This window comes from Pteropus alecto, unplaced genomic scaffold, assembly GCF_000325575.1.
Source record: "Pteropus alecto unplaced genomic scaffold, ASM32557v1 scaffold28, whole genome shotgun sequence".
NCBI classification, from domain to species: domain Eukaryota; kingdom Metazoa; phylum Chordata; class Mammalia; order Chiroptera; family Pteropodidae; genus Pteropus; species Pteropus alecto.
Genome location: NW_006441063.1, coordinates 1,125,369 through 1,152,225, shown reverse-complemented (window position 1 = coordinate 1,152,225; position 26,857 = coordinate 1,125,369). Strand labels below are relative to the sequence as shown.

Sequence of the window (26,857 nt, the reverse complement as noted above, 5' to 3'; positions counted from 1 at the left end):
GTGTGGCGCGGGGGCCCAGGCCGGGGTCGGCAGCGAGCAGGCCGCGGTGGAAGGCCAGCACTTCGCGGCCGACGAAGCCATGCAGGCAGCCGCGGAGCAGCAGCAGGCAGTGGCCCGCCTTCACCCAGTTCTTATATTCCGCGCAGTTGAGGCGCACGGCCAGCTCCGACAACACCATGTCCCGCGCCTGCATGAGAAGCCACAGGGCGAGAGGCGGGGCGCATAGCAGCGCGCAGGCGCAGAAGCCTAGGCGGTGCCGGAAGCAGCGTGGCGCTGTAGGCGCGGCCCCGCCTGTAGGTCACCCCCAAGTGCCGGGTGCCCGCAGCAGAGCGCACGGGGTGGCGCCCTCGATTCCCCGGGCGGGGTATTCTGGCTCGCCGGACACGTGGGCCCCACCCTAGTCTTAAGTGACAGCAGACACTAAGTGCTTTGTCTGATACTTGTCCAGAAGGCTTCTACCTGAAAATTGTTAATGCCCTCTCCTATAATCCCCTAAACTGATACCCCGCCGGCCGGATTCGACTCCCTCTCCTGATGTACGCGCTCCTGTTTTTCGTTTATTGCAGGGATGTATAAAGTGCTCAAGACACACTTCTTGAATTACACATGTTCCTTGCATTATACAATTCTAGAAAGTTTACTTAACTGGTTCCTAAGCTTGATTGCTGTAGCAAATTGGGGCATCAGTGAAATGTGACCGCTGGTAGCTCGTACCGCGCATTATGCGTTTTCGGTGTGCCAACGTGACAGAAGGCTCAAAAACATCTGCCATTGGGCCACCTAGCAGAGGCGAACTAGACAACACATCACCTGGATCCTGGAAGGCTGCACCGCCCTGAGGCGGATAAGGGCTTCTTCTATCGTCCTGAAGCATGGAGCTTAGATGATTATTTAGTACTCTTGATTATATAGTGCTTCTCTCATAAGGCAGTTTAAGTTCCAAATAATTGTGCTATGAAGGTCAGAAGGCAATGGACTGTCAACTCCAAACGACAAGAGATCATCTCAGTTTTAGCTGTTTAGTGAGCTTCTTGAGCTTGGAAAACATGTTAAAATTATGTGTAGTCAAAAGGCTGAGAGGTAAGAGTCTAAACAATGAAGTTTCCCCTGACTTTGTGGTTCACAGCAAAGTGGCAGTGTTTAGAATTAGGTCTGCACTCAGACTGCCCCTTCTTAGCTGTTTGATCTTAAGCAATCTTAATTTGATCTAGCAAATTGTTTCATTTCTCTGGGCCTGTTTACTCATTTGTAAAAGGATATTTATACCTATCCCATTGGGTTTTTGTGAGCATTAAATACACGTTGAAATACTTAGAACAGTGCTTGGCAATAGTAAGCTCTCTGTAAATATCAACTATTATTTTATATTGACCTAAATGTGCCTTTTCATCAATCAGTATATTCCTGGGCAAGGTATTTTAACAACTCATAGCCACTTCAAAGTGGAGGCAATTTACATAAAATTGTGAGCAGACAGATCATGGTCTCCTGGAGTTGTGCGGCACAATGCTGGTTGGCCTCTGCTAATTTATTCTGAATAACCTCAGTGCTAAATCTATCCTAAATAAATTTCAAATCATTCCCTTAGACACACCGTCCATTCCCATCAAACCAAATGAAAAACAATGAAATATATATTAACATTTTCCCATTCTCTCTAAGTTCCCTGAACAAAAGTTCTCTTAAAAATTTCAATCTACTGATTTTATATCAAGAACACTTGGGTGATAAATAATATTAAGGCAAAACATAATAGGTATTTCTTTGGGGAAAAATCATGAAAGAAAGAACTTTTTATGTTGAAATTGGATCTGAATTTAGAGTAGCAAAATTATACTTCTTGCAGTATCAAATTAACCGTGGTCCAAAGAATGACTAACCTTTAGTATCCTGTGGCTGAACAGGTTACTGTGTTAACTACAACACAGTAATATTATCAGTGGTATTTAAATTCAAAATAATGTATATTTTAGTTTATGCTTGCACTCAGCTCAGAGTTAATTTCCAAATATAAAGTTCAGCCCGTTATTAATAACTTGATATGTTCTATTGAAGTTTTTGCTTTTTTCCTAATTCTGAAAGTAGTTCTATACATTCTGAAATGACATTTCAGCAGATAGAAGAAAGGTGGCAAATCAGGACCAATTTCTTCTTTCAGGGTTAAATTAATACTAAACCATACTACTATCCAGAACATCTTCATGAAAATTAACTAGAGAGTTGGTAGTTCTCTGAAACTTGTACAAGTTTTATTTATTACTAAAATTACTAAAATCACATTGAAAACATCTTCACGTTAAGACTTAAACCACCTATTAGGAAAAATCTCTGTGGGCATCCAGTCCCTTTGATTGAAACTGGGTAACAAAAGAGGCAAAGACATGGTTTGTGATGAAACCTAAGATTCGAATGCTAGTATTTTCAAGCTTTAATAAAGTATACCAATTCCAAGTACCAAGCATAATATCAAAATTCAAATTCATGGGTATACTCTTAATAACCATCAAAAGCAAATTTTGTTCACTGAATCCTATGTCACTTTTGATTTGCACAATGCATTCAGAGATGACTTATAATTAGGAAAAAAGTGTTTACTGAATGCATCATGTTTAAAAATGCAATTAACATTTCAAAACCAACCATACTTAAAAGGGAAAATACCTGAAAAGTTAACTCTATTAATAAAATTATTTGAGACAATATTACCCTGAAGATAAAAAATACATTTGTTGTATATACATGTAGATTTCTACATGAAAGAAAGGATTCAGCTCCAAATAGAAAAGGACTGACCCTTGATAAAGACATCTTAGACTGCCAAACTGATGTGATTACCATTGTAAAGAGAACTAGAAGCAGAAGGATAAAAGTTAAAGGAAGGATTAAAGTTTAGTCACCTGCTCCTGAATGGCGGCAGAGTTGGGCAAGAAGCAGATGACGGCAGAAATAAGACATAGAAGAAAGGCAAAGAAGCCTCAACTCTGATCAGAAATGAATAGAGAATCAAGCAAAGTTGAGAACTGATATAACTGCAGCGAGATGCTTGAAACCAGAATTTGGTAGTTGATAGTTACAGAAGCTCAGTTAAATCATCTTAAAGTATAATTAGACAAAATGTCTAAAATTAAATGGAGAACCAATATTACAGTGACCAGATAACTCAGCATGGTATTATCATTTTAAAAACTTTCTCAAATAACAGCAAGTCACCAGAAGACCTTTGCTCCTGATCACATTCTTGGAAGCTTATCAAAGCTCCTGACTGACTGGGGGAAACAGCACAGTGCTCCAAAAAGAAACTCTGCTGAGATCTGTTAGTATCAGAAACTCCATTTGACCCTGGACAGGCCCTGAATCTTGGATTCTTCAAAGTGAGGGGACTGGGCCAGGTTTCTTCCAAGCAAAACATTTTATCATTTTGTTTACAATAACCCCAATTTTGGTGGGGAAGGTACGGAGAGAAGTTAAGCAAGATAAAGAAACATCACAGAAACTTCATGCAAGGGCAGAACACTCAAGTTCTGTTTCCTAATTAATGCTGTATGCAGAAGTATCCTGTAAACTAAATTTGCCTAACAGAAAAGTTACCACATCCTCAACAGATCTGAATGACTGCAGTATTTGAGATCCTTGATTAATATGAAGTACTCACTGTCTCTTCTAAAAGACTGGGTTCTTTTCCTTTTACCCATATCCTAAACTGAAAGACAACCAAAGTGCTAAATGTTCACCAATTTAGGAATGTTTAAATAAACTTGAAACAAAGAAGCAGATATTTTTGGTCAAATTTCAGACATGTACTATTAGAAATTAATTACTGGCCCCACCAGGTTAAAGATAAAGGGAGGCCCTGAGAAGTCTATAGAGCTGATATACACACAAGTGAGTGTCACTGTTTTTTTTGTTTTTTGTTTTTTAACCTAGTTTTATTAAATATTGCTTCTTTGGGATGTGTTTATAACAACTCCCAGAACATTTTCATGTAAGGATTCAAAGCGGTCATATTAAAATACAGCTTCAATATAAAGTTTATCACAGTTTTACAGTATTCAAAAATGACAGACCTGCCTTAAAAAAAACCAAAAAACAAAAAACAAAAAAGGACTATAACACCCAAAACATAAGAAAACAATTAAATAAACAAGTTTGGCATTTCCGTAACTTTATAGTATAAAACAGAATATTAAATCTATTACTGGCAAGTGGACACTGATGTATTACCTAGTTTGAAATGTGTCCCATTTAAACACACTATACAAGTTCACTATACAAAAGATTGACGGTCTTTTTGTTGAAAGAAGTGCACCCTGAAAGTTTTTGCCAGTTTAGAATATTTAGCTCTTAAAGTCAAAAAAGTCCTTTTTCTTTTTTAAACTGAAGGCTAAATTCAGATTTTTTTTTGTTGTTTTGTCTCATTTGTCAGCCTTCCTGGTTTAAAAACAATAGTGTCTATGGACGCCCACCAGGGGGCAGTGTAAGATTAGCCATTAAATCACGAACAGCTGCAAATATTGTGCATTCACCTGCAACAGAGAAAAATGGTCATTAGCTATTCGCAATACAGGAAAGATGATGTTAACACGCCGGTGGGGGTAGGGGTAATTAAATCTAAAATTAGTAAGAACTGTAAAGATCAAATAAAAGAGTAAATTTTAATGGCACAGGTTATAGGGGATTAAACTTTGGTGTTAAGTATCAGATGATAATTTGGTTTGGGTTTTGTTTTTTACTCATGAGGAAATTTTGGGCAAGCCCTCATTAGGTTTCAATTTAAGAAGATATACCTCAACTTTCTCTACAGACACTGGAGCACTGAGTAAGCCTTTGAAGTTGAGCTTCAAGGCTACTGACAATTTGCTTATGCATTTTGAATCTAATGAAAAGATCTACCTAGTTTATATTTATGCATTAGTCACATTAGTGGTATCTTTCTAATGATGCATTAAAGGTCAGATAAAATTATGACAGCACCATCCAATAGAACTTTCTGTGACGATAGAAATAGTCTATATGTGCACTGTGGTTACCAAGCACTCGTAATGTAGGTAGTATGACTGAGGAACTGAATTTTAAATTTTATTTAATTCTTATTAACTTAAATTTAAATAGCCATATGTGGCTAGTGACAGTTATATTGGATGGTGCAGTTCTTACTCTACTGGAGCTTTCTACCAAATTTGAAGGAAACGATCAACTTCTGGAGGTCAACATTAAAATCAATTAATACAAAAATAAAGTGGTTTTTCTTAAAAGCACTTCACCGGGGGACAGGGGAGGGGTGTGTGATGGGTTTAGGGGGTGGGTAATGATTCATCCTCTCAATTTCCCCTTTGCTCAAAGAAACTAAATTCCCTGCCTCTTCCTTCTTGTGAATATTAAAATATTTCAATATAATAAACCAAAACCAGTTGTAAATATTATAAACCAAAAGCTGGATCCCTTCCCTAGAGCATAGCCTAACACTACAGTGGCTGAAAGTGAGAGAACTGAAGACCTCAACTGAATAATGGCCTTCTGGCAAAGGGCAGGATGTGCAGTGACCCTGTGCAAGTTACTACAACCTTCTCTTTAATCACTGGAAAATTAAGGTACAGAAAGAAAATGAAATCCAAAGGTTTAACCCGGTCTATGGTAGAAATAAAAGAAAACAAGAAAAAATACGTCCAAAATACCCCCAACAACTTCTTAAATAAAAGAAGTTATATCTTTTTCTTTTTAAAAAATATTTTCATTATTGATAGGTAGAAAAACTTGCTTGATGACAAGAAAACATTCTTTCCTTTTAATTTTAAATTCCACAAGACATGATGATAGTCATCTGCTTGTGAAAGAATGGTATTTTATTAAAGTACTACTGGACTGCTACTTTGAAAATTCTGACAATTTTAAACTTTGATTCTTAAGGACCTATTTTTAGCTGAAAGAAGAGATAAGTCAAAAGATGAAAGCAGAAAATTTTAAGAAGTGGAAGAAATATTACAACAAAAGAAGCATACCCTTCTCTACTGCCCAGTGCATTCCTTATAGACTATACTTGAGTGAGAACTTACATAAAGCCTATGTATGCAGTATAGGGAAACAAACAGCTAAAATTATAAGTTCTCCATGATTCCTGTTTCTTAGTAAAATTTTGACACTGTGATACCTAAAAATGTTTCAGAGAACAACTTTCCCTCATTTAAAAACATAATTCTGTTATATTATTCTAAACAGAAAGATATAGAGAACTTCATTAATATTAGAAATAAGCAAATTTAAGTTTCCTTAATATTAGAAATAAGCAAAATTGGAAGAAAAGTTCTCTTTGTTGAGCTGTTTTATAACCAAAAATTTAGCACTGCCAGGAGTTATGTGTTAAGCATAGGCTACTACAGTACTGAAGGGACCTTGTTTATCTTGCCAGAAACATTCTTGTTTCCTTGAAAATGCTCAGTTTGAGAGCTTCATCGTACACTTGGTGTGAAGGTCCACTTGCACCCGCCTGAACTTATATAAGAAGCCCAAAAAGCAGTGATGCCATTTGTATCAGCTTTTATTCTTCACAAAACATTTAGAAGATACAATCTAGTCATGATTGAACCATGAAATATGAGAAACCGACATGCATTTCAACTTGGTGATGTACAGAGTGGCGGGTATCGATGGTAGGGCAGGAATTCACAGCCATGGAATATTCTATCATCCTAACCTAGGGCTTTGTGGCAATGTGTGCTATAAATACAAGCTTCTGGCATTAGCAACTGGGTCAGTCCCAATAGTAAGTCACTAACAAAAATAAAGTCCAGGCAGCAGAGACATGGACAAAAACGAAGAACCAGTGAGAAAGGAAGAAAGCGACAGGCAGACATTAAGAGGGCCACAGCAACCAGACCTCTATTACTAGAACTGGGGGCGAGGTGGGTAAGGAGGGAGCAAAGGGGAGAAGGGGTAATCTCTCAAAAGAATTTTTATAACATATATGCAATAAAATATCTACTGGTCATGTACCTTGTCGTGGTGGGTTCATCTCTGCAAACCTCTTCAGAATGTTGCTGACCATCATGGGAGCAGCAACAGAAGAGTTCTGCTGTCTGGGAATGTCTGCCTGCTGGGTTGTACCTGAAGCCATGTCATAAATGATTGGAACTATAATACTAACAGGTTCTTGGGGAGGGACCGATGTTTTCTGGGTTAGTTGAAGCTGCAGACACGCAACACACACAAAGAGAATAAAAACATAGTAAGAGAATAAACATTTGACTAAATTTATCAAAGGCACTATCATTTACTCTGTCAGATTAAGATAGATCAAGCAAAAGAAAATTAAATGTGACAAACAACTGAATATTATGATTAAGATGCAACTGTCATATAATTAGTTCAATAACTTTGTTATTACTAAAGGAACCATGATTACATGAATTCTAAATTGACAATTAAGGAATCTGGGCCTATATTTGGTAGCAACAGATAATTTCTGCAAGTATCCAAAAGGTAATCATCCTCACATGGCTTTTTCCTCAGAGCCTCTGAACACAAACACATGCCGGGTGGTACTTACAAAAAATAGCATTTTGGATTTCAGCACCACAGCAGGAGTCCCAGGAGGTGCAATCGGCGGTGCGCTTGGAGGGATCGTCAGGCAAAACTGAACGTTCCATTTTAGCTGTGTTGCCTGGTCAGGAAACTGTTTTGGGGGGGAAAAAATCAAGATAAAGTCATATGAACATTAAGAGTTTGAAAAGTTGGAGAGAATTTTATTTTATACTCAATTATCAACAGAAATAAAGTTAATAACCTGCATTTTTTTCAAAAGAAATATAGATGTGAAATTACTAACTGAAAAGTCAACTCTGGATTTATGTAGCATGTTCCCCTTCTTTCCCTCCCACTTCATTAATTCTCAAGGCCTGTGGATTCTGCTTCCTCAAGTGCCTCTGACATTTGTTCCCTCCTATTTCAGGGCTTTGTTACTTCTCCTGGGCTCTCTTATGGTCCCTTCCAGTGGCTGCCTCTCCCAGTCCATCCCTATTCCACTGCCACATGTCCTAGAACGTGATTCTCATCTAGCTTACAAAATGTTCAGTGACATGCAGTGACACGTGTTATTTTCCCCCACCCCCTTCCAGGATCAACACCTGTCATTCAAAGCTTTTAACTGGTGCAAATCCATTCCTTCCCTAAAAAAAAACTAGTCAAACTGTGTTAATAATTTAAAATTATATCCACTGGTGCTTTTACAGCCACATAAATATTTACTCCTTTAAAAACGCAAATGGATATCTTGTTGACATAATGTTCCCTATAACCTATTAGAACATATACTGAGACTATTAACAAAGGAACATTGCTGTCCCAATATTAAAGCACCAACTGAAAAAATGAGTGAGGTATTTGTAATTACCCAAAGCAATGCTAGTAACATTAAAATGAAAGGACTACTGTAAGACTGAAAAAATAGCTGCCACCTGGATTCCATCTATATAATTACATATTTTCATAAAGAAGAAGAGGAATTCAAAATCTCCCAAAGATAGATTTTTGATAAATGGTATTAGGGCAATTAGGGGTATCTGAAAGACACCAAGGCATATTTAAAATGGATCAAAAATTTAAATAAGTAATTTAAAAAATGAATCTATAACAGTATTAGAGGAAACCATGGGAGGGTTATATCCTTATCTGGGAGTAAGAAGAGTGTATTAAATGTATTTGCTTTTATAAGAGGTAAGCCACTGGTAACTTGGATTGCCTGTGGGGAGGGGGACTAGATGGCTGGACAGGGATGGATGAGAAACTTCCCACTGTATCATCTTGTTCTAAATTCAAAAGACACAAGATGATTGTGTTACCTATTCAAAGACAAATAAAATTTAAGTTAGAAATTAAGAATTTAAAACAAAAATGGAAGTACCTAAATGGGTGAAAACTAATAAACACTGCTCCCACAAACTCCAAACTCCTCAAACAGACCTGGCTATAAAAGTTTGTACTTCTCTGTAACTTACCAGCTCTAGTTTCATAATGTGCACACAGTCCCTGAGGATGTGTGTAGGAGCTCCTAATAGCTTGGTGAAGGCTATTAATGTATTGGCTTTAAATGGTGGTCCTGCAACCTATAGAAATAAATAAAGCAAGTTATTCTTCATTCTACCCTGACTCCTGATTATGTTAAAATCATGCATTAATAAACACATACTCTTGTTTCAAAGAATTTCTCCAAAACTTGAAGTTCATCGGGTTTCCACTGTCCTGCATTCTCAGGTGTCACTTTTAGCTGAAGTGTTTGGTTGGTTTTGGGACTAAGGGCTACTCTGCATTTTAGTGCATCCGTCTTAAACATGATCACCCCAGGTTCATTGGAATTTATCAGCTGTAGCTGCAAAATAAGAAAAATACAACAAATTAACCTGTGAGACAACATGTAAGACAGAGAAAATGAAAATGTTACCTAGAGAACTGTTTCAAAAAGAAAACAATTCAGTTGATACCTGTTCCAAAACAAAGGTATCTAGGAACTGAGCACCGACAACTGCTAACAACATCACAAAGAGAGAGGCAATCAGACATCATTTGTCTCTTGGTAGAAGAACATAACAGCACCTATGAAATATTCTTGTGAAATAACAACCAACTTGAGCCTGAATCCAGTAGTTAGATCCATAGGATTGATCCATATTATAGAAATATGGTGGTCAAAAGAATATGTTCATTCCAAAGGGATGCGATTAGCAAAATCCACACTATGAGAAACTCTACAGGACAAATGATATGGTTTCTTCAACAAATAAATTATGTAAGGAGAAATGGAGGCGTAATCTATAGTTTGAAAGGGACTTGGAGCTATAGATGAAACAATAATGGTATGAATTCATTGTTGAAGGTGGCTGATGAGAACGGAGAGGTACATTACCCAATTCTCTCTACTTGTGTATATACTTAAAATTTCCCACAATAACAAGTATTTTTTTTTTTAAAGGACACATTAGGGAAAAAGAATAAAGAATACAATTATAAAATGTTTGATCTGGATTGGGACTTTATGCTAGCCCAGTGGTTGGTAAATATTTTAGCCTATATCGTCCCTGTTGCAACCAGTCAATAATGCCACTGTAGCTGAAAGCAGCCAGACAATTCATAATTGAGTGGGCGTGGCTGTTCCATTAAACTTTATTTATAAAAACAGCTTGTGGGCAGGACTTGCCCCCAGCCCCAGTTTATTGACCTGCTCTAGCCTAATATGTTGATTATGCACATGAGCAAAATGACTTTCAAACAGCTGAAAACTTACATGGCTTTTAAGTGGCAGAGGTGAGATTAGATCACAGATCTGATGATTACCATTTTAAATGCTAATTTATTCCACTTATGTTAAAACTTTTATTTTTTTCAAATCTGATTATAAAAGTTGCAAAATAGCTTGGTACCATCCATGGAGTGGATATTTTCAACATTCACCATTCTGATCACCTCATGAACACATACATACATCAACAATAATAATTATTATAAAGAACTAATATGTACTGAAAACAAGACATTATGCTATGGGCTTTATATGAAATATTTCAAATTCTGATAGTAGAAATATCAACTATTATCGGAAACGTGAAGAAATTTGCCCAACTCATATGACCAGGTGGCATAACCTGGCTACAAACCCAGGCAGCCGGGCTCTACAATGGATGCTCTCAATTCTGCACTATCTCCTATATATATCACCACAGGCTAGGTTAGAAGTCCTTTTCTATAAGGGTTTTAAATCAACTCAATTGATCATGTACTTAAAAAGCAGCTTTAATCCTGTGATCTATACGAATAATTTTATTTCAATGGTGACTCAGATTCAGTCAGTCTGCCTGCAAAAGCATTTTAGAGGACAAGGGGTTATTCATATGCTCTTCTCTGCAAAGCCAGATCCTGGACACACTTGTCCTATAGTATTGTGCAGACCTATCTCCACGTCCATGTTAGCCACAGCAAGTAATTATAAAATGAAGAAATATGTTAACTTAAGAATGGAAAAGAAAATAATGAACTGGGTGAAAAGCATAATTCTAATAAGCTGGTTAAAGGAGTTAAGTGAATATTGTTTTAGTTCAGATCCTATTCTGAGGGGCAACTTAGCACTTGCCTTTGACAATCACCACTTATGAGTTAGTTTCCTAAGGTACTCATACCGTTTCTTGTTGAATAATTCTTTGAAGATGTCGTCTCATGATGACCGATCCAAGGAATCTCTCAAGTGGAGAACAAAGGTAACTACCTGCCAGGCCAGGCACGAGGCCTGGTGTTGGAGAGGGCAGCAGTAAAATGTTCAAGGCACTGTGAGTGAGGATGGTGGGTATGGAGGCTGCCCAGGAGCGCTGAGGTAGTTTACGAGGTGGGGGCATGTTTGTTGGCATCGTTTGGGAACCTTTTGGGAAGGAAAACATGTTGTTTCATTTATAAATACATACTATTTCATTGTTCCCTGCTTTGATTTTATTACAAATCTTTGATATTCTACATCAACCCATACTATTTTAGTTACTCCTTATAACATTCATACATTAGCTTCCTGTTAGCAAAAATGGCCAGTTATTTTCCTCCCTGTAGCCAGTCCCTTTGCAATAAGACTTCGCAACAAGACTTTGCAACAACTCCTTCAAGGAGGGGTAGAGTCTATTTCTCTACCTGGAATTTGGGTTGGCTTTGTGATTTGTAGTGGCCTATAGAATGCAGTGGAAGTGACACAGTGCCAGTTGCTAGCCTAGGCTTTCACTTACTCTCATGCAGCCTCCTGTCCAGTCACTAGGTGAACAAGCAAGCCCATGATCAAATATGAGAGATATAGCAGAGAGAAGCCTTGCCCACTGGGGGCATCTTATATCAGCCAGGCCCTAGCCAAGCCAAGAGCTGACCACAGATGTATGAGCGAGCCCAGCAGAGCCTGGAAGAATCACTCAGCTGGCTCAGCCAAAACTTCCAAAGTGCAGAATGGTGAGCAAACATATGACTGTTTTTTAAAAGCACTAAAGGTCACACAGCAAAAGCTAATTAACGTATTTGTACAATTCTTCCTTTCTGTGTTAATTTGCACAACCTTATGAGTTAACTTCAGGTATTTTTTAAGGCCTAATATTGCAGCTAAGGTAGTAGTCATAACGGAGGTACTGACTCTCTCCTCAGAAGATTTCTGGAGGCATTTTTCTTACATTTTGCCTGACTTTGCCAATTAACTATTGTTACAACCGATTTACTAAATGGATAAAAATTGAACTTATTAAGTATTCCCATTCAACAATAAGTCATGATCTTTAAATGTGAGGATGGAATAAAATAGGTCATTTGTTGGTTATACCAAAAGGGAACATAAAAATGTTAATTATACTCACTTGTTCCAGCTCGAGGGGAATGAGAAGCATCTGGAACTGGAGAATGTAGTGATGGATTGGCAGGTGACATTCCAGGCAACCGTGTTGCTGGTGAGGGGCCAGACACTTGAGGAGACCCTGGCCAGTTTCCTGCTCGTCCACTTGGTGACACCATAGTGTATGGAGAACTGGGGTCCAGGGTTCCTATAAACAAGTAAATAAGTGGTTTTCGAAATCTGTATTTTAATAAATGAAAAGTATTTTACAGCATTTAATTTGATACCCTACTGATGATAATTTTATTTTGCTTTTGGTAAGATATCTCACTGACGCATGATGCTTCTTCACATGGCACATCTGAATCTCTGTAGTTTATGTACTTTTTAACATGATATAAAAATTAGATAAAAAGACTGAGAAAGAATAAAATTTACCTTCACACAAACTTCAAGATGTATAATATGTAACAATTTACATTATAGTATGTTTGAAAATATTAAGCAAAAAAAAAATCTCAAAGCCCCTTTAAGTATTCTTATATTTTTAAACTAACTCTGACAAATTGTTTTCTTTCTACTTAGAGAAGGCTAAGAACAGGGAAACTTTCCATTTTCTTTATTCAGTAAAGGCTACAATGACTAAGAAATGAACCAAACAAGTATTGAAAGCAGCGACTTCTTGAACAATTTGATATTTAAATTTCATCTCGGAGAAACCTTTAACATGTTATTTACACCCCACCTTTATAATCAAATGACAAACCAAGAAAATACTTCTACCATACATCAGAGAGTAAACGGTCCTTACTTACAAGTCTTAACAAATTGCTAAGGAAAAAAACACAAGAACATAGGCAAAGGATATAAACTGGCAGGCATAAAGTAAGAAACACCAAAGACCAATGAATTTCACTAATAAAGAAACATATTAAATGATAAATACCATTTTTTACCTATCAAAATGACCAAGATTTTTAAAAATCATAATACCCTGTGTTGGCAATGATGTAGGAAAAGACATTCGTGTATGATAGTAGAGGAAATTGGTATAGCCTTTCATGTGGGCAATTTGCACTATGTTTCAAACGCTTTAGAATTTTTCAAACCCTTTGAGACAGCAATTCCATTTCTAGGAACTTACCTAAGGAAATAACCATGTGAGCAGAGATGACGCCATTTTTAGTTGTGAAAAAATGGAAACATTCTAAACATATCATAATAGGAGAGCAGTTGAATTATAGCATGCCTAGATAAGGGAATACTATGTAGCCATTTACTATGGCAATGTAGAACTTTTACTATCAGAAATGTTCCCACAAATATTAATAGTGAAGAGTAAAATTACAGATACTACACAGCTGTAAAATCTGAGGAAGCTCATTATATTCTGATTTAGCATGGTATTCATGACATATTTAAGTAAAAAAAGTAAGGCACTGAATACCTGGTACAGTATGTTGCCTGCCATGTGTGTAAAAGAGAGGGGGAAAGAACTCTTACATGTATTTGCATAAAATATCTCTGCAAGAGCATTAAGAAACTAATAACACTAAATGCCTCTGGGAAGAGGAACTAGGTGGCTGGTAGAACAGAAAGGAAACACCTCACTGGCTACCTCTTCTATTCTTTATTTATTTGAACCAATTTGAAATAGAATTTTTAAGTTAAAGAGATATAAATTCAAGTCTTAATATATATGGTAGGGTCCCAATTTTCTGAGAGTGGGGGGTGGGTATTTGAGGGGGAGACAAGATGAGTGGAGAGCAACAGAGATTGGAGCAGGCAGGCAAGCAAGGAGTGCGTGATAGGGAGAGCGAGAGCGAGGGGGTCCAAAGCAGATAGATTAACTGGTAGATCTCTGCGTGTATAGTTGGGAAAAAATAGTTTTCTTTTGCTCTTTCCCCAATAAACAAGTGCTACTTTTGCAATAAGAAAATAACTTATTTAACAAAAACTTTCATGTCAAACTCTTACTCTACAGCAATTTCCATGTACAGACTCACCATGTGGACTAGCAAAACTGGCCCCTGGTCCTATTGAGATTCCATGCGAGGATGGGGGAGGAGTTGGAACAAATGATGCTGGTGATGGGGCTCTCAAAGCCCCACTGGGGGAGCTGGCAGCATGCAGATTTCCTAATAAAGGAAAATAATTATAGATGATCTTGCAGGACACATATTATGTCCTGTCCAAGGACCCCAAGTTAAGACTCTACAGACTAAAGAAACAAGTAGTAAAAAGCTCCCTTAAGTAGCACAGAGGAAAACTGGAACAATTTCATTATTGAAAAAGAGAGAGATCAGTTCCACGGGGTCCAAACTCTAGCTCTTATGTTGACTAATCTTTTTTTTTAATATCCAGTGTACTTTTTCCTCACTCATTCAACAAGTAGACATGAACATCAACTTCATGCCAAGCATTGTTACAGGCACTGGGAATGCAGCAATTAACAAGAGACAAAAATTCCTGCTCTCATGAAACATATATTCTAGTAGAATGAGAAAGACTAACAAATATATGTGAGGTAGTGGTGAGTGCTATGGAGAAAAACAAGGCAAGGTAAGGAGGCGATATCGTGCAGTGGTAGAGGTGGGTGCTGCTCTTTATATAAAGCAATCGGAGAAGACCTCTCTAAGAAAGGGACACATGAGCTGAGACACGAAGAAAGTGAAGGATAAGGCATAAAGATATCCAGTAGCTAAGATGTTCCAGGCAAACAGAAGAGCTAGTGCAAAGGCCCCAAAGGCAGCAGTTTAAATAACAGGGAGGCCAGTGTGACTGGAACAGCGTGAGCAGGGGTGGAGTGGGAGGAGATGAGGTGAGAAGGGAGGGTGGGGGTGGGATCCTAGATCATATGGGGACTTGCAGGCCACTCTAAGGACTTAGGGTTTACCCTGAATGAAATGGGAAGCCATTGCAGAGTTTGGAGCACAGGAATCATGAACTAACTTCTGTTCCAGAAGGATCACTCTAGCTACTATGCGAAAAACAGACTACAGGGCAGGGACAGGGAAACTACAATCATCCAGGTGAGAGACACTGGTATGGGCAGGGGCAAAAGCTGGGACGGTGGAAAGTGGTTAGATTTGGGATAAATTCTGAAGACAGAGCTAACAATATTTGGTAACTGAATGTGGGTGTGAGAGAAAGGAGTCCAACGTGACTAACAGCTTTGGCCCAAGTAGCAGGAAGGAAGGGGCTGCCATTTACTGAGATGGGGGTCTGCAGGAGGAGCAGCATAGGGCAGGGTCGGGAGGCGGGTTGAATTGGTCAGGAGTTGTTTTGGCCACACCGAATTTCAGATGTCAACTAGACAGCTATGTGGAAATGCTGAATAGATTGCTGGAAAATACAAGACTTGAGTTCAGGGAAGAGGCCTAAAAGGTATAAAAACTGGGAGACATGAGCTTAAACATGGTATTTAACCACACGGCTAATTTTAATTTAGAATTATGAAACGGGAACTATGGCTACTAAAACTATGAATAAATGCAACATTAAAATAATTGCTACATTACCATAACTATCTTCATATCAGTAAGCCTCAAATTCTCTACTACTATGTAAGAAAATTTCATTTTTATGTTCTATAATACCTAATGCAATGCCTTACATTCAGTAAATATGTAAAAAAAAGAAACCTGATTAATCTTTAAGTGTTATATTTATTATTTAGCTGTGTGATCTGGACATGAGCCTTAACTTCTCCATGCCTCCGTTTTCCTCTATAAAATGTGAATAACAACAGGACCTATGCCACAGGTTTGCTATGGGGATTAAATGCATAAAGTTCTTAGAATGGGGCTTGGCACATATGTAAGCACTATATACCTCTCCACTACTATTATCATTTCAAAATAATTATTTCTTCTAACTTCTATGCAAAACCAGTTTCAGCTCATATCCTAGAAACACACTTCCCTTAGGTTCTATGCCCGTGTCACCCGTTTTCCTCCTCACTCCCTGGCTGCTCCTTCTTGGCTGACTGCCAGTACTCCTCAGGAGCTGAGCTCACCCACCCACTTAGGGCTTCAATGACCTTCAGTGACATGACAATAACTTCCGAGTCTTCATCTGTGGTCCAATTATCTCTGATGAGCAGATAGGGGATCATCTACCCAAGAAATCTGACACCCGTCTTCCTTGCTAGACGACAAGCTCGAGAGCAAGGCGGGCATCATTTGGCTTACTGCTGAATCCTAAGCACCATGCAGCATTTGGCACAGAGCAAGTGCTTTAGCGATACCAATGAATTGTTTAGTTAAAAGTAAAATTTTGACATTCTCAAGCAATTTTACAGCACATATCATGGGGCTGCCAACAGAGCCATTTTGTTTGGACAAGCAGGCTGTACACTGCCCAAGTCTGAGTGGCGAGCACTGTTCAACATACACCAGGGCTCAGCAAACTTTCTAAAAGGAGTTGTCCTGTTAGGAAAGCAGCCACAGACACTACACATTGGGTGTGGCCGTGTTCCAATGAAACTATTTACAAAAACAGGTGGGGGGCAGGACTTGGCCCATAAGCCTTAAGTTTGTCAACTTGATATAGATCATGTGATTAGCGCTTCTTGGAGTTTGTGCTGTGAGTATGGCTCTGGGTGACAATACCTCCATTTAATTCAAACCTTTTAAAGTGCTCTGGAATCATGAATACAGATTTCACAATCCTGCCATAATGAATGAATTGCAAATATCTAGCCACAGACTAGAAAAGAGTTCTCTCTGAAGTATGTATTTTAGATTTGAAGGTGAACACAAGAGAATAATATCTTACCTGGAGACTGTGTGTGCATCATAGAGGGAGATGGGCTAACTGTGCTATGATAGGATGTAGGGGGTGAAGTAAGAGGATAAGCACCTGATGATCCTGGCTGTTTTGGAAATGGCTGAAAAGAAGAAAATTAAATGTTTGTAAAACTCCAACCACGTATAGTATGAGTGTGTAGCTTTCCCCAATAAAAAACGAGTGTTACCATTTACATCATGAAAATGTGCAAGTTACAGGTCAATAACACAAGTTTTTAAAAACTCCCTTTTGAAATGTTTTAAAAATAGCAACGTCCTCATTCTTGACTTTGCAATACCATTGCTTATATCTCTCAAGATGTTTTTTGCTCATTTTATCTGTCATAGTTTAATTGGCAGTGTTGTTTCTGGCAGTACATAAAAAATAGTGCCCTTTACATTTGGTGGAGTTTTAGAGCCAATGAAATATGGTAGTTCAACCTGACCTCTACTCACCTTTATCTTCCAACCCCAGTAATAAAAACCCTAGGACGATGTAATCCTTTCTAGTCTATTTTTGTTAATTGAGGTACGAATCACATATAGTAAATTGCACAGATTTTCAATGTACAGTCGGATGAATTTTTACATATTCACTGGCACTTAGATCAAGACACTGAAGAACATTACCAGAACCCCAGAGGCCTCCCTTATACACCTTCCAAGTCTTTATTGCCTCTCCAAAGGTAAGCCCAATTCTGACTTCCATCACTGATGTTTGGTTTTGCATTTCACATAAATACTGAATGTACTCATTACATACATGGTATCTGGCTTCTTTTGTTCAACAATAAGTCAGAAAAATTCGTCATGTTGTTGCATGTAGCTATAGTTTGCCTTCTAATTTCTGTAAAGTATTCCATTGTATAAATATACCCCATTTTATTCACTCATTCTACTGTTGCTAGATATTAAGGTTGTTTACAGTTTGGGGGATAACTAATGTAGATATGAACATTCTTGTATTTTCTGATGCATTTCTGTTGCGTATATACCTAAGAGTAGAAGAACTGTTACATCACAGGTATGCATAATGTTCAGCTCTGGCCCTCTGGAATACTGCTAAACACCACTGTGAGGTAGTTGTACCATTTTACACACCCTCCAAGTACCAAAAGTGAGTTTCAGTTGTTCCTAATACCAAATGTTGGCAAGGATTATCAATTTTTTTCTTAAATCCATTCTTGTGGGTATGGAGTATTATCTCACTGTGCTTTTTAATTTAGAGTAATGCTGAATGACATTGAACACTTTCTTTGTGCTTACTGGCCATTTGGACATCCTCTTTTGTGATGACATCAGTGATCACCTGACATTATTTTAAGTGCATGAGTCTGAGGTTAATGCTATTTCAGATACTATTTACTTCTCATCATTGGAAGCCTCCTCCTTGTTTCCCTCTGTTACTATTTTTTCATATAGATTTCCCAGGAACCCTGGGCCCACCAAGGACCTCCACGTCTTTTAACAAAGAAGCCCAGACCATGTAGAACCTGTTAAGTTAAACAAGTGTGGTGCTGTTTGGAATTTCAGCTACAAATCACCTGTTGCTGGGGTGGTGGCTGGAGTTGTGAGATAAGAGAATCCATCATATCTCCTCCTATGGGAGAAGGGGGATTATCGTCCTCATTTACAGACCTTCTTCGAGCATCCTGATTGCTGTCAACATACATATTCAGGAATGTCTATGGATATAAACAGGTAAAATTTATATTATTTTACCTAACTTTAATATGATATTTTTAATTGTTTATAGTATTTTAACAGAAATAAACATATGTCTATCTCTGAAATTTAAGTTTAACTCATGGTCGCTATTACTAGGACAACCTGAAAGAGATACTGATAATTTCGAAAGGAGGAAATCGAAGGAAATGGTTAATCACAACCACATTTAAGTTAAAAAATCATATCAACCAAGAAGTACTATGCAAGCAAAAAGATGAATAAAGAAGTACACCATGGCACCTCTTAACACTAGGTCAACATATTTTTTTTATTAACTTCTGAACCAGAAATGGGGAAAAAAATGAAAAGTTGTATGTTGGCCAAATAAGTAAGTTCGACAACTTGAAAAAATTTCCTATTTAGTGAGAATTCTCACTTTTTCAGCTAGAAAATGACATAGGAAAACTGAATAAAGAAACTAAGCCATATTTTCCCTTTTTATCTAATATAACTTAATTTTGAATCATCAAGAGTAGGACAGTCTTGTTTTATAAGTCATCAAAAATGAAGCAAGACCAGAGTTTGTGTCTCAAGCACAGATTTCTTTAATATTCTCCATCTTCCCAATCTTCAAAAATATAGATAAGCTCATCAGAATCACTCGAAAGCTTTTAAAAATACATAGTCTCATTTTTAATTAAAAATGATGGATTCACAACACATATTTCATCTTTTCCTCATACCTTACTGAAACATCTATATTTTTTTCCTTAAGCAATAAGTAACAAAGACAAAAAGAATGGGAGAAGAGCACAACAGCAATAAATTCTGGAGGCTGCAGAGCAGATGGTTGAGTGGTAACTGAACTACTAATGTGAGGAAGTTGTATCCTAAGCAAGCAGTGAGAAAAGCCAAGAAGCAAAGCAATTTCTGTCCAGATCCCCAAGACATGTAGGAACTGGCAGCACCAGTTACCTCTAGAAATGGGGATAAAAGCAGATGGACTAGATGGAGTCTCTTTAAGGAAACACTGAAATCAAGAAGATATACAGATGGCCAACAAGGCCCATGAAAAGATACTCAACATCACTAATCACCAAGGTAATGGAAATCAAAACCATAATGAGATATCACCTCATACCTGTTAGAATGGCTATTATAAACAGCCAGGAAATAACAAGTTTTGGCAAGGATGTGAAGAAAAAGGAATCCTCATGCACTGTTGATGGGAATGTAAATTGGTGTACCCACTATGGAAAACAGTATGGAGGTTCTTCAAATAATTAAAAATAGAACTGCGGTATGACCCAGCAATACCATCTCTGGGTATTTATCTGAAGAAAATTAAAATACTAATTCAGAAAGATGTATGTACCCCTATGTTCATTGCAGCATTTTTTATAATAACCAAGATATGGAAACAACCTAAGTGTCCATTGATGGATGATTGGATAAAGAAGATGTGGTATGTATATACAACAGAATACTACTCAGACATAAAAAAGCAATAAAATCTTGCCACCTGTGACAACGTGGATGGACCTAGAGAGTATTATTCTAAGTGAAATAAGTCAAAGACAAATACTGTACAATCTCACTTAGATGTGGAATCTAAAAAACAAAACACTATATAGATACAGAGAACAGACTGATGAAGGTTAGGGGAAGAGGGTTAGGGGGTGAAGGGAGCCAAGAGGTACAAACGTCTAGTTATAAAATAAACAAGTCATGGAGATGTAATATACAGCATGGTGACTATAGTCAATAATATTGTGTTGTATATTTGAAAGATACCAAGAGTAAATCTTGCAAGTTCTCATCACAAGAAAAAAATTTTGAAACTTTGGTGACAGATGGTAACTGGACTTGTGGTGATCATTTAGCAGCATATACAAATATTAAATCATCATGTTGTATAACTTAAATTAATAAATGTTATATGTCAATTATACCTCAATTAAAAAAAAAAGAGAGAGACAATGAAACCCTCCCAGAGCCTCTGTCACTTCTACTGAGTTAGGCTGACCTCTACCACCCTGGCAGATGGTCTCTCACTTTAATATTCTCTATCTCTAGAAAAACTGAGAGAAGGAGTACCATATTAAAAATAGAGATTAAAGTTTACATACTGAATGCTGAGAATGCTAGTTTCCTTCTCTTATCTGACTTGCCAAAAACTGGAAGCCAGATGCAGACCATCTATGCAGAAACTCAGAAACTCTTCTCCTGGTACTCACACGAGTCCAACAAAAAGACCTAAAGCTACTGTCACTGGGAGTTACCCAAAGAAACGGCCCAAGCAGATCATCCTGCAGTGAAGACTACAGTCAACAAGTCTCACTTTAAATAAGAGCAGAGTTAAGAATTACTTAATATTTGAGGAAAGACACTAATATGAAAGAGATCAAAACAAACAAAAAAAAGGCAAAGTGGATGAAATGGAGATTATGTAGGAAGAAAAGAGATAAAAGATCGTTTAGCCATATGGAACAGGATGTCATAAAATGAATATTTAGAAACTAAAAAGAGCTCGGAAATTTTTTAAAAGATGGCAAAAAAAAAAAAAAAACACTTGAGAGAAATGAAAAATAGAACAAAAACATGAGGAAATCTGGAAACACAGATGTAAAAAAAAAAAATAGAGGATGAATCCACGATGTCCAACATCAAAATAGTAAGGGTACCAAAAAGAGCTAACGGAGAAAACAAAGAATCAGGAAACAGTGCAAGGAAGTTCCCCAGAGCAAAAGGATATAACTTTCCAAACTGAATGAGCCCATACAGCCACATATGGTTCAAGAATCTGAAGAGGATTAAACTTCCCAATGGTCACAATGGAAGCTAAAAGACAATAGAACAATGCCTTCAAAATAATTGCAACCTAGAATTCTACACCTAGCCACTCTCTCAATTAGATGAGAGTAAACTAAAGACGCTTTCAGACATACAAGGTCTCAAATTAACCTTCCATGTACCTTCTCCCAGGAATCTATGTAGGAAGCATTCCACCAAAACAATGGAGTAAACGAAGAAAAAGACATGAGGTCCAAGCCACAGGGTATGCAACACAAAGAGAGAAATGAAAGAATCTCCTCTTTCACCATCCTTCGGCAGATTCCTAAGTAAAAACTGTGCATAAGGTCTGAAGTGCTAAGATTCCGAACTGGTGATCAGAGGACTGGGGAAGAGATTTCAAGATGAAACTGGTAAGGTACCTGAAAGGTAAATGTACTGATGGAAGAGTAATCATAGTAAGCATGGTAGAATAGTGTTTACATAACCACAATAATGTGAACACTGGAAAAAATCACATAATCAAAATTGCTACGTAACCATATTGCAAGAATAGGAGCAAAGAAGAAGGTGCATGTGTTTAAGGAGCAGCCTGGAATGAGGAAGGGACATGTGAGAAAATATTAAAAAAGAATTAAATCCTCATCTTCTATTATGAGAATCAGATAATGCCCTCAACTAAGAAGTCAACAAATAGTAAAATGTAAGCATGCTAGAGATAAAAATGTAAATATGAAGAATATCATCTATATAAGAGTTGAAAACAGCAGGAAAATGGCAAGAGAAGGTTGCAGGAGAATAATTTTCAGAACAAGCCATTTGACTTTAAACTATAAGCAATTGAGCTATTATACCAGATTCTCCAGGGGTTGTGGACCAGGACCCCACATTTTAAAAAAAGCATCAAAGTGGAACTGATGAATCAAACCTTCCCAATAATCAATGATAAAGACTACTTTTAAAGTTCCTTAAAGTTCCAAATGGCAAATAGGACTCTCTTCAGTATCTTCCACCTTATTCATCACAGGGTAAGGAAGTAAAGGAAAGGACATTTTATCATCTCATATACATAGGCATTGCACTTTATTAGAACTTTTAGTTTCTTCAGAGTAAAGCTGCAGAGATGATGCATTAACATAACCGCTTATTAAATTTAAACAGGAATTTGTTGCTTCCCCCATTCTCTCTCCCTCAAAGGAATTGTTTGAGACACTATATTATGTTTACTCATATTATAACACTAAAGTCTGTTACCTTTAGTCCTGGTGCAGGATAAAATCCTTCAACTAACTTGCTATTATCAAAAAGACTATAAGCACCATCCCGTATTGCCACAACACCTCGACTCCGGCAGTATATATCAATGCAATACATGTTCCTGAAGGCCAGTCTGATGTGCGTGGATGACTGTGGCAGAATGGAGAAGCACTGGTAGGCAGTATTGGTTCTCTGGGTCAAGCCCAACATTGGCACAGTGGGGAGTTTGTTGATAGCATTTAACGGAGCCTGAGTATCAAATAGTACCTACAAGAAACAAACACAGTGAGAGTAGCCAGTGTCTGTACAAATGCTTTATAAAACCTCTTTTTGATGTATAACCATCACAAATGAGAGAATGTCCTTCTGACATAATCCATAAAACTTTTCTTTGAAGAGAATGAAACTAGTGTCCAACTCTGAAAGAAAATTCTCCACGAAGAGTGTAAAATATAAAAGACAAAAGCACTCTCATTGTCAGCCTTAAAGACAACTCCACATGATTTTTTTTGAGGAGTTTTACATGAGACACCAACACTGATGAATCTTATTTTTAAACAGAAATTGAACTTAATTACCTGTAATAACTGAACCACATTTGGTGTTTTGTTAAACATTTCCTGAAGCTGATGGAGAATGGTATTGTGACAGTTACTGCAACCTGAGTTTGGGCCAACAGTCCCCAAAGAAATGTGAAATTTCTGATGTATGGAATTCCATTGGATACTAATCTAAATCAAAGAGAATACGTTTCAGAAACTGAGAAAGCAACAGATTCAAGTAGAAGAAAAAATAATGTTTAAACAGTAAAGAAAAATTCCAAAGATCTAAAGGTCTTTATTTAAAAGCAACTCATAAGACTGGACTCTTTAAATTCCAGATGTGCTGTTACTATGGACTGATATGGTTCATAGCATGTGTGTTAAATAGCCCACTTCTACCAAATAAAATAGAGAAGGCATTAAAGAAAACACTGATTAAATTTTTTAATTATCATTGGTGTCAATTATTCATTTTTCTCTTAAACTGGAGAAAAGTCACCCTTTTAATAAGCATTGTCATAAGGGAAAAGGAAGCCACCCAGACACAGGTGGCCTTCAGTTAAATAGATATTAAAACACTCCAGTAATTTCTGATATTACCTGCTGTGAAAGAGTCTAGAAATTAGCCAGCTGGCTGAATTTTTATACTAAACTTCTAGGACTTCAGATATGGGGTGGGGAAAAATAAGGAACTATAGGTTATGGGGAATACTTTCCACATTAAGATAGGACCAAAAAATTATCATATGACCAAAAGCATAGACATACCATGTTGTTCAAAACTATTCAGACATCATCTTGACTAACAGTAATCACATTGCTAAGCAAATTTAAAATCCGTGTAGAAAAAAATACAAATACCAAAAGTATATATTGCCTTGTCGAAAATTCAAGATTATATATCCATTCAAAAAGGTTATAATTTTTGTTTTCAATTTTAATTTTAAAGAGTTAAGCATTATAATATACTATATTTATTTCAACAAAATATTTAAAATTTACCATTTTATCCTTAATTTTTACTTGAGCCCTCAATTCTTTCAAGGCAGTTTTCCTAATTTTTGAATTCTTGAATTTTAAAAGATTTATGAGAGGAACTTCAGTTTTAATTAATTCATAAACTTACTGAGCTTCCCTTTGTGGTTCCATAACACAAGATAAGTTTTCGGTAATTATAAACACGAACTTCTGAGAAAATATTTAGATGAGTAGGTATGTCTAAGCAGAAAGGAAACAAAAAAAAGATTACATATGCAAAATTTATAAATATGTATTTGAAAAGGAGGGCATTTTGGCAATATTTTATGCCTAGGTCAAAAGGTCTCTAAATATATAATTTAGTGAAGGAAAAAAAAAAAGAAGAGCATAGATAGTAGGCTTCTATTTCCATTTCTACAAAAGGGGCCCAGGGTAGGGGTGGAGATATATTGAAACAGTGTAGCACGGTGGATAGAAGTTCCAATTCCAGCTCTGCCATTTACTTACTAGCCATGTGACTTTCAGCAAGTTCTTAATCTCTGACTTGTTTTCTTTATTTGTAAAATTAGGTATAACAATTTACCTACCTAATAGGATGACTGCGGAGTAAATGACTTAACACAAGCAAACCGTTTATTACCTTGTATGGCACACAATAAACTCTCGGTAAGTATTAACTATTATTATAATATGGTACACCTATGTGTAAAAATTTCTGAATACATAAGACACTTAACAGTGGTTGTCTCTGTGGGAAGGAAACTGAAGCCTAAGTTAAAAGGGAAACTTATTTTTCATTAGAGATACTTCTGAATTTTGTTTTACAATGTGCATGTTTTACCTCTTCAGTTAAAAAAGGGGGAGAATGCTTCTTTTTCCCCAAAAGGATGATTACCACATGTACCTGGTAGAGAACGTGCAAATTCCAACACACACTCATATAATCGTGCAATGCTATTCCAGTCATTAAGGAACATTTCGACCACTTTTCTACCTCCAACAGGTTCAGACAACAGGTTTTCATATGTCAGATAAACATGCCTGGATGGTCCTACAGGATTAAAAGAAAAGATTAATAGCAATCAACATGAAAAAAAAATCCAAAAATATGCAAAGACAAAATTTGTAAAGCATCTCACCTTGCTCCCTGGTAGAAGTGCCATTAAGTGGACAATTTGCAAACACTAACTCTGCCACCCACGTGCGGTTATTTCTACCTTGTAATCGGAAAGTGCAATCGAGGAGAGAGCGGTCCAGAGCTTTCTGGGTTTCCTCATTTATACCCTTACAGGGAGGAATTCTGGTGATGAAAGATAGCATATGAAGTGTACTGCACATCACAGAAAAACAAAAGCAAGGACAGGAAGGGTATTTACATTATAACTTCAGTTAAAACTCCCCTACTAGGTACCTTCTGCAAAAGAAAGAAGCAGTTTGTGCAATTCATGCAATTGAAAGCAATTAATAGCATTTAATCCATTTTTATTCACATCAGCATAGAGTAGGACTCAACATAGAGTAGGATTCTCACTAAGTGATGTTTGTTTTCATCCTTAATCTTGTCATTAGAAAAGACCACAATTCTTCAGAATGAAAATCAAGAATACTGGCTTTCTATGAAATCTATCTAGAACATCTTCAAGAAAAAACTAAGAGGACATGGTTCCATAGTGTAGCAGTTAGCACGTCTGCTTTACACGCAGAAGGTTCTGGGTTCGCGCCCCAGTGGAGGAGCCCCAGTCCATGATCTATGGCCATGCCACCCTGAATGAGCCTGTCTGATCTCTGAAGCTAAGCAGGGTCGGGCCTGGTTAGTACTTGGATGGGAGACCACCTAGGAAGACCAGGTGCTACAGGCATAAATTAAAAAAAAAAAAAACTAAAGAGAAACAAAATACTTATAAAAATCATTCTTTGAAGGCAGGATGATACAGTGGAAAGAACAAGGGCACTGGAGTCAGGGACCTGCATTTTAATTCTTTTTTATTTTTTGACCCCCCACCCCTGCATTTTAATTCTGACTCGGCCACATTTAAACACTCTGATTTCAGTTTCCCAACTACGAAATGGAAATAAGTAATAATTACCTTATGAGTCAGTGATTTTAAAACATGATAGAACATATATAATACAGCAGATATTCATATATGTTAATTACCCTGAAAGTAAACTAAGTCTTGATCACTGACTGCCATTACAAAATTCCAGGTTCATTATCCCCTTTCTCCTCTTCTTCCATAGAGATAACACTCATTGTGATAAGCTTTACATGTATTAACTCATTTAACATATATTTTATCAGTATACATATCACATATACAAGAGGAATGTATTAGCTCTGGTGTCTTAAAAATACCTACCTATTCAATTTCCTTTTGCAGGTTTACGGACTATCTTATTTGTCATAAAACACTGAGATAATATATTCTAGCTGTTTTTTCAGTAATGGATGAAATAATGAGATAACATTTAATTATACATTATCCTTTAACTCATAG

General features: G+C 37.1%; 1 protein-coding gene and 1 pseudogene across 2 annotated transcripts in view; one reads left to right on the top strand and one right to left on the bottom strand.

Annotated features, from left to right (window-relative positions):
• Positions 1 to 2,227: 2,227 nt before the first annotated feature.
• The window catches only part of MED14 (mediator complex subunit 14), a 67,732-nt gene continuing 43,102 nt past the window's right edge, over positions 2,228 to 26,857 (bottom strand). Inside the window, exons 17-31 of one of the 2 annotated variants that reach the window (XM_006918253.3) lie at positions 25,499 to 25,659; positions 25,264 to 25,410; positions 24,508 to 24,599; positions 23,418 to 23,570; positions 22,837 to 23,106; positions 18,666 to 18,806; positions 17,111 to 17,222; positions 14,338 to 14,469; positions 12,357 to 12,539; positions 11,160 to 11,395; positions 9,179 to 9,358; positions 8,988 to 9,095; positions 7,541 to 7,666; positions 6,988 to 7,180; positions 2,228 to 4,523 (exon numbers count right to left, since the gene is read on the bottom strand). In XM_006918253.3, the coding sequence (XP_006918315.1) occupies positions 4,450 to 4,523; positions 6,988 to 7,180; positions 7,541 to 7,666; positions 8,988 to 9,095; positions 9,179 to 9,358; positions 11,160 to 11,395; positions 12,357 to 12,539; positions 14,338 to 14,469; positions 17,111 to 17,222; positions 18,666 to 18,806; positions 22,837 to 23,106; positions 23,418 to 23,570; positions 24,508 to 24,599; positions 25,264 to 25,410; positions 25,499 to 25,659 (2,308 nt within the window). In that variant the 3' untranslated portion in view covers positions 2,228 to 4,449. The remainder of the gene's footprint in view (positions 4,524 to 6,987; positions 7,181 to 7,540; positions 7,667 to 8,987; positions 9,096 to 9,178; positions 9,359 to 11,159; positions 11,396 to 12,356; positions 12,540 to 14,337; positions 14,470 to 17,110; positions 17,223 to 18,665; positions 18,807 to 22,836; positions 23,107 to 23,417; positions 23,571 to 24,507; positions 24,600 to 25,263; positions 25,411 to 25,498; positions 25,660 to 26,857) is intronic. The other variant, XM_006918254.3, reaches the window with a different exon arrangement.
• On the top strand, positions 26,106 to 26,218 carry LOC112484935 (annotated as a pseudogene).